The sequence below is a fragment of the Centropristis striata genome, chromosome 17 (genome assembly GCF_030273125.1).
Source record: "Centropristis striata isolate RG_2023a ecotype Rhode Island chromosome 17, C.striata_1.0, whole genome shotgun sequence".
Lineage (NCBI taxonomy): Eukaryota > Metazoa > Chordata > Actinopteri > Perciformes > Serranidae > Centropristis > Centropristis striata.
Genome location: NC_081533.1, coordinates 23334851 through 23347600, shown reverse-complemented (window position 1 = coordinate 23347600; position 12750 = coordinate 23334851). Strand labels below are relative to the sequence as shown.

Here is a 12750-nt window from a genome sequence, read left to right as displayed (position 1 = left end):
ACCACAGTGTTTCCTTCAATAGACTGTCCACTGAATTACAGCATTACCTGTCTTGTAGCCTCCATGAACTGTAGCAGAAGAAATAGTAGTAACGTTTCTTCTGCTGCAGTAAATCGAATCAATATAGATGAAATTTAAGTAAAAACATTCCAGTGGCTCTCTTACAGAGAGTGTCTGGATAGACTCAGTTCAGTTGAGCTTCACTGCAGTGATGGAGAAGTAAGATTACTCTACCAAAGAGAAATCAAAAAAACATCAGATGATTCCCTCCAAACAGCTGAAGGTAAATACTCAGAGATTCAAGCAACTTCTTTTGTCTAATAATGTTTCTTTTATCTTTGAGTTTAACTATGCAAATCTTGTTTATGTTTCTCCCGGTATGTTTTGAATTGAAATGAGGAGGTAAAACATATTTGACTCAAAAATGAAAACATCTCTCCTGCTGCTGCAGCTGCTGTTAGCCTACTACTACTCACCACTGACCTTTCCCTTTTTTATGTGGAGTCTGTTGCCTCAAGGCAAACTTGTCACCATCCACTAACTGCACCACAGGCAGCATTACTGATATAGAGCTAAAATTTCAGCTCATGTATAACAGTGTTCTTAAAATGAAAGCCATGAGGATGCATTTAACTTTTAATTCCATCACTCTACTTTAATTACATTGTCATCAGATATATGAGAAATGTGATTTATTTAGCTAGCACTTTTTCATTTAAACTTGCATTCATGTTAATTGATGTTTGGCCACATGGGGGCAGCAGAAACAAGCCATGAACCATATGAACACACGACATAGGCAAGATATTAATTACCAGACACAGAAGATATTACAAACCTATTAACACATATTTAATCATTCATATGTAGTCGTGTTTCTGAACACCTGAATAATATAAATCCCATTTTAATTCTCCTTTAAGATTAATTACCAGTCTTAACTTGCAAAGTCCAGAAAAAGAAAATGACCCAGCCTAGCTTAAAATTTTGTGCGGGTAGAATTCAGCCATTTTTGGGTGTTTGTTGTTTTGTTTTGTAAGAAGTAAAGCAAAAAAAGGTGCCTACCAGAAAACAAAGACAAAGCGATTTGTGCCACACTTTACTCAAGTACTTTAAGTTTTTATTTTACTTTGCTACATTTCAGAATAATGTAATTTTTCTACACATTTCTTTGGCAACTGTTAATAGTTACTTTACAGAGGCAACTGTAAAATGCTACTCTGACATTAGCCTAATGCATCTGTAAAAAAAATCCAATAAGAGATGTCAATACAGTATATCTATGCAATATCAGATATTTATTTGGCCAAAATAATTCTCAATATTATCATTATAGAATTATATTGAGAACTTGAAACAAAATGAGTCAAATTATTATTAGCAATATTATTTATCTGTTTTTTTGCAATTAATTACTATCACAATATGGATGGAGAGAGAGTATGTTACCATAACTGTAAAAAAGAATTTAAAAAATGAATCTAACGGATAGTAAAGAAGGCAACCAGACGAATTAATAAACCTATAATCACAACCATTTAAAATAATTTACACAATATTATATGTGCTAATGTGATATCAATATTTATCTTCTTTTTTTTTATATTATGGTAATAGTCAATACTGGTACGTTGTTGTATTGCTGTTTTTATGGCTACTTTTAAAGTATCTTACTACCGCTTGTTTGTCAAAAAGCTGTGTATGGTCAAACCAGTTTCAAACCAGATTCTGACACTGTTATGTGTGAATCCTGTACATGATGCATGTTTTTCACTTCCAGACTCTAGGGCTGATGCCTATGGAGAGGTATGTCACCACCTATAGTAGTGACTATAAACCTGTGAGTGAGCGCCAGCTGAAGCCCAGAACTGAAGCTAAAGCTGCTCCTGCATTTATCAGCTCACCACAGGTTGGATGCATTAATAGATAGATTGACTGATGAATACATTGATTCACTGGCATGATGGTAATTATGTTTTCATAGACTTATCGTGATACCTGGCCTGTATATCCTCAATACTTTTACAAGACAACTAACAGCATCTACGGCTCCAGTAGCAGGTCACAGGTGAACCAACCCATACACTCACATGTAACAAGTTCATCATAGATCTCTGTTGTCAGTACCACTCTTACTCTTCACCCATCCCTCAGCCTCCCTCTTGTTCCCTCTTCCCTGCCTCCTTGTGTCGACTTGGCCTCCTCCCTCCTTCCATGTCTGAGGCCTCCAGGGATGTTGGCTCTTCCCTGACAGATGCAAGGACACAGGAAGTGGGAGTTGCAAGAGAGACTTGGCCTTTATTTGGTGATGAGGAGAAAGGGCAGCTGCACTATGTCTATGGTGGAATGGGTAAGGACTTTTCTCCATCTCACTCTGAAACACAAACAAATCAGCATTGGTACTCAGTCCATCTTCTTCTGACAGGGAATGTGTTGGAGCAGCAGAAGGCAAAAGATGAGCCCAGGAAGAAGATTGATATTCTCTATGAGGAAGGTAAGACAGTTCTTTTCACTTCAGGTATCTTTATTTTATTTTATTTTATTTTATTATTATTATTTTTTTTTTATATATTTTTTTTTTTTCCCCACACAAAAAAAACACTTATCTTTAGGTATCTTTATTTGATCATTCAGTTATTTTTAAATACTTTTTGCTTGTGGTCTCTGCAATTCACTGCACTTTCACTGCACTTTTTAATCGGCTATTTTTTGAAGCCAGCTATTGTTTCAAAGTCCTTCAAATTGAAGGTTAAGTGGCTCTTGGAGTACACATAATTTCCATAAACCTGCTCTTCATTTGTACACTTTCAGGTGTGATTGTGTTGTCATCTCATGTCGGTCCGGCCTGCTGTGAAGACTTCAGAGAAGCCGGACTGCAGCACCTGCTCCACTGTCCTGTGGCCTCCAGTCCAATTATCACAATCAAAGGTAGGCCAACTCTCGGTCACACACACAAACATGCTAACACATGATTGTCTGAACACTGGACACTATCTTGACATCAATGCAAGAGGACCTACTCCCTATGTAGAAATAGGGAAGCTAAGCTAACGATAACGTGGTGATTCTTAGTTTGAAGTGATTATACACTAATGACAAAAAATGTCTATGAATATTCTCTTCCAACCGATAGATTCCTGTAATTAGCACTCAGAAGAACCACACTTATCATCTGAATCTTGAGTCTTAAGTGTTCAATGACATGAATGACCATTGAATTAATGTGCTCTTAATTAGATGCTGAAAATTGGGATACGCATGCCTTCTTGAGGGGCTTTGGACCGGCTATTGGACTGAAGAACAGCCCCTTCCTTCAGCCTGCTCCCAGACAGTGTAGTTGGTAAGCCACAGGCACATAACACATCTCACATTTTTGGAAATTGTTTTAGTTTCTTCTCTCAGACCCTCTGTACCCTGTGTTCATTTCACACTCTCTCATTGCCCCTCTCAGCTGTGCATGGGAAACTGAGTGTCCCAATGGTTGTTGCTTTAAGATGCAAACCTTCCCCCCCTGCATGCCTCGCAGCAACACATTACCTCTGGCCCATGTTCAGCCCACTTTCTACTGCACAGAGCCCAGCAGGAAGCTACCGTTGACAGAGTACCAAGCCAGGTACACTGCTGAGGTAAGCCAGGTCGACCGAGTGTGTTTGTATGTGATTTAGGGACCACAATGGAAATAGGCCTTAGGGCTTTATTGTGTCATCCCTGACTATTTTTTTAATTATTTATATTACGTATGACACAGGTTGCTGTTTCATATTGTTTATATCAAGAATGGTCAAATAAAATCAATCAATCAATCAATGATCACCAAATTCAAACAATCTCTCTGGCTCTTACTTGTATATTTGTCCTTTATCACCTTGTGTGTCTCCCCCCAGTGGGCCCAGTCGAAGGCGCAGCAGAGTGACATCGACCATCGTTATCCTCCTTGTCACCAGATACTTTATCCTTCGTTCTGAATCTCAACTTTTGTCTCAATACACAGCAGATGATAAAAAACATTGTTTGTGTGTGTGTCAACCAGGATGAACCCCTTTTAAAGTGCTTTATTTCAGTGTAAATGTTAAAAAGAGTTGCTTCTTCATCCAATTGCCCACCACTTCCAGGCCAAATGGGTTACCACATATGAAAAGTCCTTCCTGACTGAGGTAGAAGTCAAGTTATCTTGCCTCAGATACAGAATCTGAGAATGAGTCATCACACAGCAGTAAACCATCTGCTGGCAGGCACTTCAAGGAGACAGTGAAATGTGGTCCTTGTCATCCTGTTGGGAAGAGGTTTAAGTGTGCACACAGCAGTGCAGTGGTGAGAGAAGCACTCAGATTCTTTACTTAATGCAAGACACTACAGGCAAAAACAGTCTTTTCATGCACTGGTCAATTTAGAGATTTAGAGAACTACTTTACTTAAAATGTCCTCTTTCAGACTAGTGTGGAAAAAAACATTCAAAGTATACATTTAGGTGCCTATTTTACCACACTCTGTCTATTTGTTTCTGTATATTTCTCCTAAGTCATTTGCATATTTAAACATAACATTAAAAAAATCTATCTATCTCTATATGGCTATCACCAACAATAAATGAATAAATTAAATGTGCATTGTCTGTGAGCTTTATCAGAAGGTGACTGAAATTCAGTTTTCTAAGGAAGTGCATAGCTAAATGAATAAGCTGTTGTTTTTTTTACAGACATCAAAATGTATTTAAGACATGAAGATAATAAAGTGCCATACCATAGTTAGCATAGAAGACTGAACAAACAAGCCTGATCAGCATGTGCTTATTAAATACACAGTATTATAGGTTATTCAAGGTCCTGTAGCAGAGAAATTTGACCTTTGACCAATTGACTGTGTTATTTAACAGAGTTTTTCTTTGGGGGTTTTCTAAATTGAGGCAAATGTAGTATTATTCAATTGCTTAATAGTTTAAAATGTTAAATTACAGTGAATTCAATGTCAAAATAAATAAATAAAAATACGCATATTGCAAAATATAGGCTGAACGTTCTGGGTTTTTTATTTTATTACGTAAAACTTTTAATTCAATGTTAGAAGAAATCGTAAAAAAAAAATGGTTAAAAGTCTCTTCCCGTCATATTAAAGTAAAGAAATATAAATTATTAACTTTAGATATTAATATCTATATGTTATTAGATATATTATATATATGTCTTAAATACAGATGCTTACTGTATGTTACTGGCGCTAATTGTTTGGCAAATTTTGCTGCAATTTTTTTAACGTTTTATTTTCCCTTTTTTTTTTTTTACAGCGTGGGATACAGCTACTCCATGGCAACAGCACTACACAAACATTCACGGCGGGTTGCTCGGAGCTCGGTACTGTTAACTGTTAGTGTTAATACTGTGTCACTTCTTCTCATCGTGTCAAAGAGTGGTTTTCTGTAGTATTTTAGCCAGTAAAAGTAGCAGCGATGCCGAAGAAAAAAGCCACCAAAGTAAAGAGGGCGAAAGCCGGGTAAGTGCGTAACGTTACATTTCGTCACCCTGTTAAAATAATCGTTATGATTATAACTAATTTTTTCAAGTTTTGCAGGAAACACAAAAAACTTCACTAAAAGTGTAACATATGACATTTATTGATCATTTCACTCAAAAAGGATGTAACAAAGGATGGCTATTGGCATAGTAATAACACTGTGAGTAAATTATGTAACTTAAGAGAAATAAATGACTTAGGACATTTTTGAACATGCCTTTGTGACTTAAGCAAGATATGGTAACACTTTATTTTGAAGGTGTCTACATAAGAGTCACACAAGCCTGTCAGAAACATGACATGACAAGTATCATGAGCATTAATGTTACTTCAAAGTGTCATTAATGTTCATGACACATCCCATGTCATGTTTATGACACGCTCATGTCACTCTTATGTAGACACCTTCAAAATAAAGTGTTACCATATCTTGCTTAAGTCACAAAGGCATGATCAAAAATTGCCTAAGTAACATTTTATTTTGACTTAGGCATAATAAATCCGCTTAAGTCACACACTTGACATAGGCCATTATATTAAAGGGGTAAAATCACATGATCTGATCAACTGAGGATGCAGCAATTTCACCAAAGGTGGCCGGCGTCATGAGGAGATGATTTAGGCAAAAAAAAACAATTTTGACAAAAAATGACTTAGGCGATTATTTTAACAGTGTGACGATTTCTACACTATTTTATATTTTTTTACTGCGTTGATGTTGAAACGGAAACGCGAACTCCTCTACTGGTGGACTCAGGATGTTTGAGGGGCAGGAGCGGAAATAATAAACAGGGGACCTGCTTTATGTGGTGGGGCACCAGCGCCACTAAGAAGGGCACATCACCATGTTTTGTCATCCAAGAGGGCACTTTCAAACTGAGTCCACCAGTGAACTGTATTTTGTATTTTGTAACAGGAAAGGAAAGAAAGAAGGCAAACAGGATTCAAAAGCGGACAAAGAGACGGACATGGAGAAAGCCAAGGCCAACGCTGCCCTGTGGGAGCTGAGGTTAAAGGTCACCGACCAGTCGCTCGCCGAGTACCGCGAGGCTTGCCGTAAGTTGGCAGCCGCAAATGAAGACCTCACCAACCAACTGTACCGCCTGGAGAAGGACACTATAGATATAACGGGCTTTCTGAAGAGACAAGATGCAGCTAAGGAGGAGAAGGTCGTAAAGAAACATTTGGTTTTTTTATGTGTAAATGAACAATATGAATGATTAACTCGGCTGTTTTTTTGTTTTTTTTACCAAACATACTTTAACAGATCAGTGCACTGCAGAAGAGCCTGAAAAGTCAGGAGGCACTTGCACATGAAGAGCAAAAAAAGCTGGTGAGTTCATTTTTATACACAGCCACAAGAAAAGAAATTCAGTTTTTTATGCATCTGCATTTATCACTTTCACCCCAAAACTGTGACCATTTGAAAAAGTGACTTTGAGTATGTTTTAAACTGCTATAAAATGTATTATTATTTATTATTACCATTTGCTGGATCACACAGAGTGAAAATTGTAAATGATGCAAACCAACCTTCAGAAATATTGGTGCATTGATGTAAATTAACAAATAGAGAGTGATGTAAAGAATAACGATAAGGCCTAAAGTTGTAATCAGATTGTTGATTTCCTCTAAGTAAGTCCTCACGTAAATGTCTCTGGTGACTCATTTTGTCACATTTTTACTCAGACCGGCTTTACCAGAGAAGCATCCTGAGGTATTTAGCCTGACTGGTCTGTGCTTAAGTTTGTTACAAAAGAGTACGTCCTGTGTGAACTTTGGTATAAAAGTCGCTCACTGATACTCGGTGCAGTTATGGAAACTATGCAGAATTTCTAGTACGCAGATAAGCAGATGCATTTTTACAATAAAAGTATGCATGCATATATTTTCAATTTTGTGTATCCAATCTGATTTTTTTTAACAGATTAATGATTACACAAGTCAAATCAATGACATGAAGGAACTGTTCAGAAAAAAATCCAGTGATTTTAACATGATTCAAGATGGGATGAAGAAAATTAAGGAGTTCCAGAAGAGGAAAGCCCAGATGGAGCAGGAGCTCAATGATGTGAGGGGAAAAAAACAGTATAAAGTGCTTGCTATAGAGGGCAGTTATTGTCTTTGTCAGGATGATACACGATGACCAATAACCAAAACCTTTTTATTTTGTAGGTTAGAGAAAGCATGGACACTGCTGACAAGGATCACAGGGAAAACCTAAACAAGATGGAGTACAAATTTCTCAAAGAAAAGGTATGGTCAGTTCATCCTACTCTGACCTATTTGGAAGATACTGACTAATAATAAGGGGGAATCAAAGTTAGATTGTTGTGGAGACCAATATTGTCAAGTGAGTTTTGCAAATGTACCTGCAGGAACGCCTGGAGAAAGAAGCTGAGCGAACAATTGACCGGGTGGTGGAGAGAGCCCACAATGAAGCCATTGTGTGAGTGTGTTTCCACTGTCCCTTACAATCTAATTTTATTCTGTAAACTGAACTGTGATGTCTGAATGTAAAGAAAAAAAATGTATCATACATACAGTATATAACCAGAACTAATGTGATTTCCTGGACCACAATGGTTGGTAATATTCAGATCATGTACATCACCGAAGCCAGTAATCACATCTTCAGCTGCCCCAGAACGAGTAGAGTGTAATGTGTGTGGGGCCATCAGATATATAATTCACTTCTACTATTAGTTATTTTTTAGAGCTCATAAAACATCAACATTGACACTGGTGTTGTCCTGCCAGTCCTGTGTCAGTAATTGATTTAATTTTAAACAGCTGAGCTTTCTTTCGTACCCTTTAGTCACTGTGACCTCACAAAATACATTTTTGGCCACAACTTAAGAATTTATCTGCTAGTTATGACTATATTTCACATTTTATATCCAAAGGTTCAAAGTTCAACTTTATTGTTACATCATACATTTCTTCAAAAACAATTTTGGCCATTATTCAATGCCATAACTCAGTAAAGAAAGCATGTTTCTCACTGGAAAATACTCTCTGGAATCGTACATATACTGTAGTGTTCAATATAATAGCAGTCCAATGTGACTAACCAGATTAATCCAGGTTTTTAGTATATTTTTTATTGCTACATGGCAAACAAGTTACCAGTAGGTGCAGTAGATTCTCAGAAAACCAACAAGACCCAGCATTCGTGATATGCAGCTCTTAAGGCTGTGCAATTGGGCAATTAGTTAAAAGGGGTGTGTTAAAAAATATAGCAGTGTCTGCCGTTGACTTTACAAACACAAAACTATTTTGTAACGACTTTTTTGGTTCTTGTTTTAGCAATCCTGTGAATCACTAAACTAATATTTAGTTGTATGACCACAGTTTTTTTATAACTGCTTCACATCTGTGTGGCATGGAGTCAACCAACTTGTGGCACCTTCCAGCTGTTATTCCACTCCAAGATTCTTTAACAACATTTCACAATTCATTTACATTTCTTGGTTTTGCTTCAGAAGCAGCATTTTTGACGTCACCTCACAAGTTCTCAATTGGATTAAGGTCCACTCCATAACATCAATGTTGTTGGTTTGGAACCAAGATTTTGCTCATTTACTAGTGTGTTTGGGGTTATTGTCTTGTTGAAACACCCATTTCAAGGGCATGTCCTCTTCAGCATAAGGCAACATGACCTGTGCAACATGACATGTTCCTCCATTTCTCTTTAGGCCAGTTGATGTGTTCTTTGGCAAATTGTAACCTTCAACAATTGCTGGCTTCATCCTTAAAATAGAGGCCACCTGATACACCCCTTTTTTTTTTTTACAAAATTGATGACCTCACTGATTGAATGCTACACTGCTATATTTTTGAACACACCCCTTTCAACTAATTGCGCAATTGCACAGCCTTAAGAGCGTGCATATCATGAATGCTGGGTCTTGTTGGTTTTCTGAGAATCTACTGCACCTACTGGTACCTTGTTTGCCATGTAGCAATAAAAATATACTAAAAACCTGGATTAATCTGCTTAGTCACATTGGACTGCTATTATATTGAACACTACTGTATGTCTTATCGTGACATCTTTCCTTTCACCCAAAAATACAGTTATTGTCTTTATTCCTTCAAAGTCTTCACTGCACATTTTATATGAGTCTGGACAGACATAAATGTAAACTGCACTGTTTATGCAGAGGCATACAACCACAAGGCAGTCATTTGAGTTCACCTTGGAATGCTCCATGCAGGTTTAAACAAATCTTAACTCTTTGTACAAATGAAGTTTGGCATGAAATTAGGATTCAAAGGGATATGTTCATAAACAGACTTTTTTGTTTGTCCTGTAAACTCTTTAGGCAGCTGGATGATGCCTCGCGCTCTGTGTTCAAGGAGAATGTCCGACTCAATGAAGCGCTGAAATTTCACATAAAGGAAGGAGAAGACCTGTATGCATTGATAAAATCAATGGAGAAGGAAAATGCGTCCCTGGCACTGGACAAGGTATGTTTGAACCATAGGACAGCAAACAATGACAGTAAATGAAGGGGGTAAAACCATGTTGAAGCTTTGGTCACTCACTCAGTTATCTGTTCCAGCTCTAAATATTGAAGGATTTCCATATCTAGGTGTCATCTGTGCTTTCTACTTCGCTCTTCTGTCTACTCCCCCAGAACACATTTGAGTTGATGGTAAAGAAAAATGCAGCTCAGATGGAGGCCCAAAAAAACGAGCTATCTAAACTGAGGGCCAAGGTAGCTTCCCTGGAGCAGGCCCTAGTGCAAAAAGCTGGGGAGACAGAGAGAGAGGAGAAGAAGGAGGAGGAGAAGACCCTGATCAGCATCCAGGCAAGCCCGGTAGAGTTGGAGAAGCTGCAGAAAGTGCTGACCATGCGGGAGAGGGAATTGGGGCACGTCAAACGACTAGCGAGCACCATTGTAGAGCAGCGCACGGAGTTGGAGCAGTTCTTCCACGAGGCGCTGGCCCAGGTGAAGCAGGAGATCATGACCAGCAGGCTGCAATACAAAAAGGAGGCACTGCAGGCTTATCGCTGGAGGCTGAGAGAAGCCACAGCAGGAAAACTGAAGTTCCCACCCATCCGCACCTTTCACAAAGGCCCCCACAGTACCAACACTGTCTATTCAGACATGGAGGCGGCTGCAACGTGGTAGGTCCACGTCATTTCCATGACTTAAAAATGTGAGAAAGAATGTGTACATTGCCATGGGGTTAACAGAAATTTTCATTTAATCCACCTGTTTTTAAGGACTCATCAACCAAACAGCAAGGTTGAAATCTCAGATCTCACTTGGGAGCAGAAGGAACAAGTGCTCAGGCTGCTCTTTGCTAAAATGAATGGGCAGAAGGACAGGTAAAAAAAAACTCCCCATAGTTGCATTATGTTTGTCTTAGCAGACGACTTGCTCGTTGCTTTTGTATTGCTAAACTCCATCCTAACTCCATGATCCCTGAAAAATCCCTGAAAAAATGGCTTAAACTTGTAGATCAATTACCTCAATTACCTTATCTTCTAGTGACTCCTCCCTTTAACAAACTTAAATTATTAGCCTGGCTTCAAACAATTTTCCTCTTCATCCAGAATGAAGAAAGAGTCTGGGCACAATAGTAAAAATAGGCCCAGCCACAGAGTCTTGTAAACAAACATCTGGTCACACTGATTTGGTTTCAGCCTATTGGCCCCTCTTCACATGAACCAGCAGTTTATATTTTGTTGCTTGTGGTCAGAAAGCTGCTGGTAACATGATTTTTTTAGAAAGGCATGTGCAGGGAATCTGGATGTATGGGGATATGGCAGGCTAGATTATATATATATATATATATATATATATATATATATATATATATTCATGTTAACAGTGGTCTGGCACCTAGTCCAGCAGAATAACACAGAATAGTTAGCAGCATGCAAATCCATGTGCACCGTATTGACCCAGAATAACCCCTTCCCAAGAGTGAGAGACACCAGTGTGCTAAAACATGACTTTTCACTATGAGGTTCTGTATTTAACGACAATTTTCCTGATAGGAAAGTCAGCCAACATCTGGCTGTATCTGCCTCCTCTGAGAAGAAGAGCCTTATTGACAGTGATGCTGCCGGGTAAGAAACTAAAGGAATGTACAAGAATAAAAGTTATACCTCATCATTTCAATAATGAAGCCTGAGCAGATTTATTGGTGCCACATTCCATGTCTTGCTGAAAAGGCATTGGCTGTGAGAACATGCATGCCTACTTTTGATTTATGCATTTTAATGTTGCATAATGCTAACTGTCTTCCAGGACTAGAGAGGAGCTCTCCTCAACCTTCATCACCCAGGCACCTCAGCCCATTGTGCGATCGAACACAAACAACCTGCCTGATATACACACCGAATGACCTCTGTGCAGCCTCTGCTTTGTACGCTTCCCACAGAGCGCCAATCATGTGTGTAGGTTAATACAAGATGTTTGTTTGTGCTCATTATAAATATCTTACCATGCATGTATATATGGCTTGTGAGTACTTGTTTGAATTCTTTAAAAGGATCTCTTCACTGGAAACAAAATGCAAAATGCTTATACCAAAATATGTATCACATAATGTACATACTCTCTGCATCCACATTGGTTAACATTTATCTACATATACACATCTAATTTAACTTATTAAATATGGCGTATAACTGAACCATTCACATGCAGGACTCTTGACCCCAAAGTGCAGTTCATTTGATTACTGTGCACCATCACCAGGCACGGTTGGTTGATTCGTGCTCCCAGTACATTTGGAAAAGAGGTGTACAGTTTATGTGTACACATGTAGGGTTCGCATAAGGTTTGAAAAATACCTGCACCAAAAACATGGAAGTGGACTAATATATTACCCAAGCAGCAATCAGTGAAGACGATCAGTGTGGAAGACAGGTGTGTTCAAGGTGGCATCTTCAGCTTTCCACTGTGAGGTTACAGTTTTTATCTGTGTGTAAAATAGATGTCCTGTAAAGAAAAAATAAAACATTAACATAAAAAAGGCTAAATCCCTGCTTTTCTTAACTGTAACAAGAGATGCATTTGTTGTTGTTTTTTTGCACAGAGGTAGTGGACAATTCCCCAGGGTTCCTAAACTGATAGCATGAGAAAGATGTGGTCCGTCAGTGTAGCGCTTCGTCTCAAGCTGGGAGAGCAAGAAACATTTTTTACTTGCAGTTTAGTTTGTAGTTAGGTTCTCAAAGGTACTTGGATACATATAAATATATTAAACTCAAGTACTGTG

At 38.3% G+C, this 12750-nt stretch overlaps 2 protein-coding genes across 2 annotated transcripts; both read left to right on the top strand.

Moving 5' to 3' along the window:
* Positions 1 to 150: 150 nt before the first annotated feature.
* LOC131989692 (uncharacterized) lies at positions 151 to 4104 on the top strand. Its single transcript, XM_059354997.1, has 9 exons — positions 151 to 283; positions 1781 to 1909; positions 1985 to 2068; positions 2155 to 2350; positions 2426 to 2494; positions 2812 to 2928; positions 3238 to 3340; positions 3452 to 3626; positions 3885 to 4104. The coding sequence occupies exons 1-9, from the start codon at positions 260 to 262 to the stop codon at positions 3963 to 3965; spliced, it is 978 nt and encodes a 325-aa protein (XP_059210980.1). The 5' UTR covers positions 151 to 259; the 3' UTR covers positions 3966 to 4104.
* Positions 4105 to 4188: 84 nt separating this feature from the next.
* si:ch211-163l21.10 (basal body-orientation factor 1) lies at positions 4189 to 12488 on the top strand. Its single transcript, XM_059354996.1, has 12 exons — positions 4189 to 4311; positions 5282 to 5487; positions 6425 to 6677; positions 6776 to 6841; positions 7436 to 7579; positions 7684 to 7764; positions 7887 to 7957; positions 9837 to 9981; positions 10152 to 10645; positions 10745 to 10849; positions 11525 to 11596; positions 11778 to 12488. Exons 2-12 carry the CDS (start codon positions 5444 to 5446, stop codon positions 11872 to 11874), a joined length of 1572 nt encoding a protein of 523 aa, XP_059210979.1. The 5' UTR covers positions 4189 to 4311; positions 5282 to 5443; the 3' UTR covers positions 11875 to 12488.
* The last annotated feature ends 262 nt before the right edge of the window (positions 12489 to 12750 follow it).

What these genes read in the sequence shown, in the direction of transcription:
- si:ch211-163l21.10 (XM_059354996.1), top strand. Translation starts at nt 5,444, where the DNA reads ATGCCGAAGAAAAAAGCCACCAAAGTAAAGAGGGCGAAAGCCGG. An exon ending in TGGAGCAGGAGCTCAATGAT is followed by an intron (nt 7,580 to 7,683) that starts GTGAGGGGAAAA and finishes TTTATTTTGTAG; the next exon opens with GTTAGAGAAAGCATGGACAC. An exon ending in GCCCACAATGAAGCCATTGT is followed by an intron (nt 7,958 to 9,836) that starts GTGAGTGTGTTT and finishes TAAACTCTTTAG; the next exon opens with GCAGCTGGATGATGCCTCGC.
- LOC131989692 (XM_059354997.1), top strand. Translation starts at nt 260, where the DNA reads ATGATTCCCTCCAAACAGCTGAAG. An exon ending in TTCCCTCCAAACAGCTGAAG is followed by an intron (nt 284 to 1,780) that starts GTAAATACTCAG and finishes TTTCACTTCCAG; the next exon opens with ACTCTAGGGCTGATGCCTAT. An exon ending in TGATATTCTCTATGAGGAAG is followed by an intron (nt 2,495 to 2,811) that starts GTAAGACAGTTC and finishes GTACACTTTCAG; the next exon opens with GTGTGATTGTGTTGTCATCT.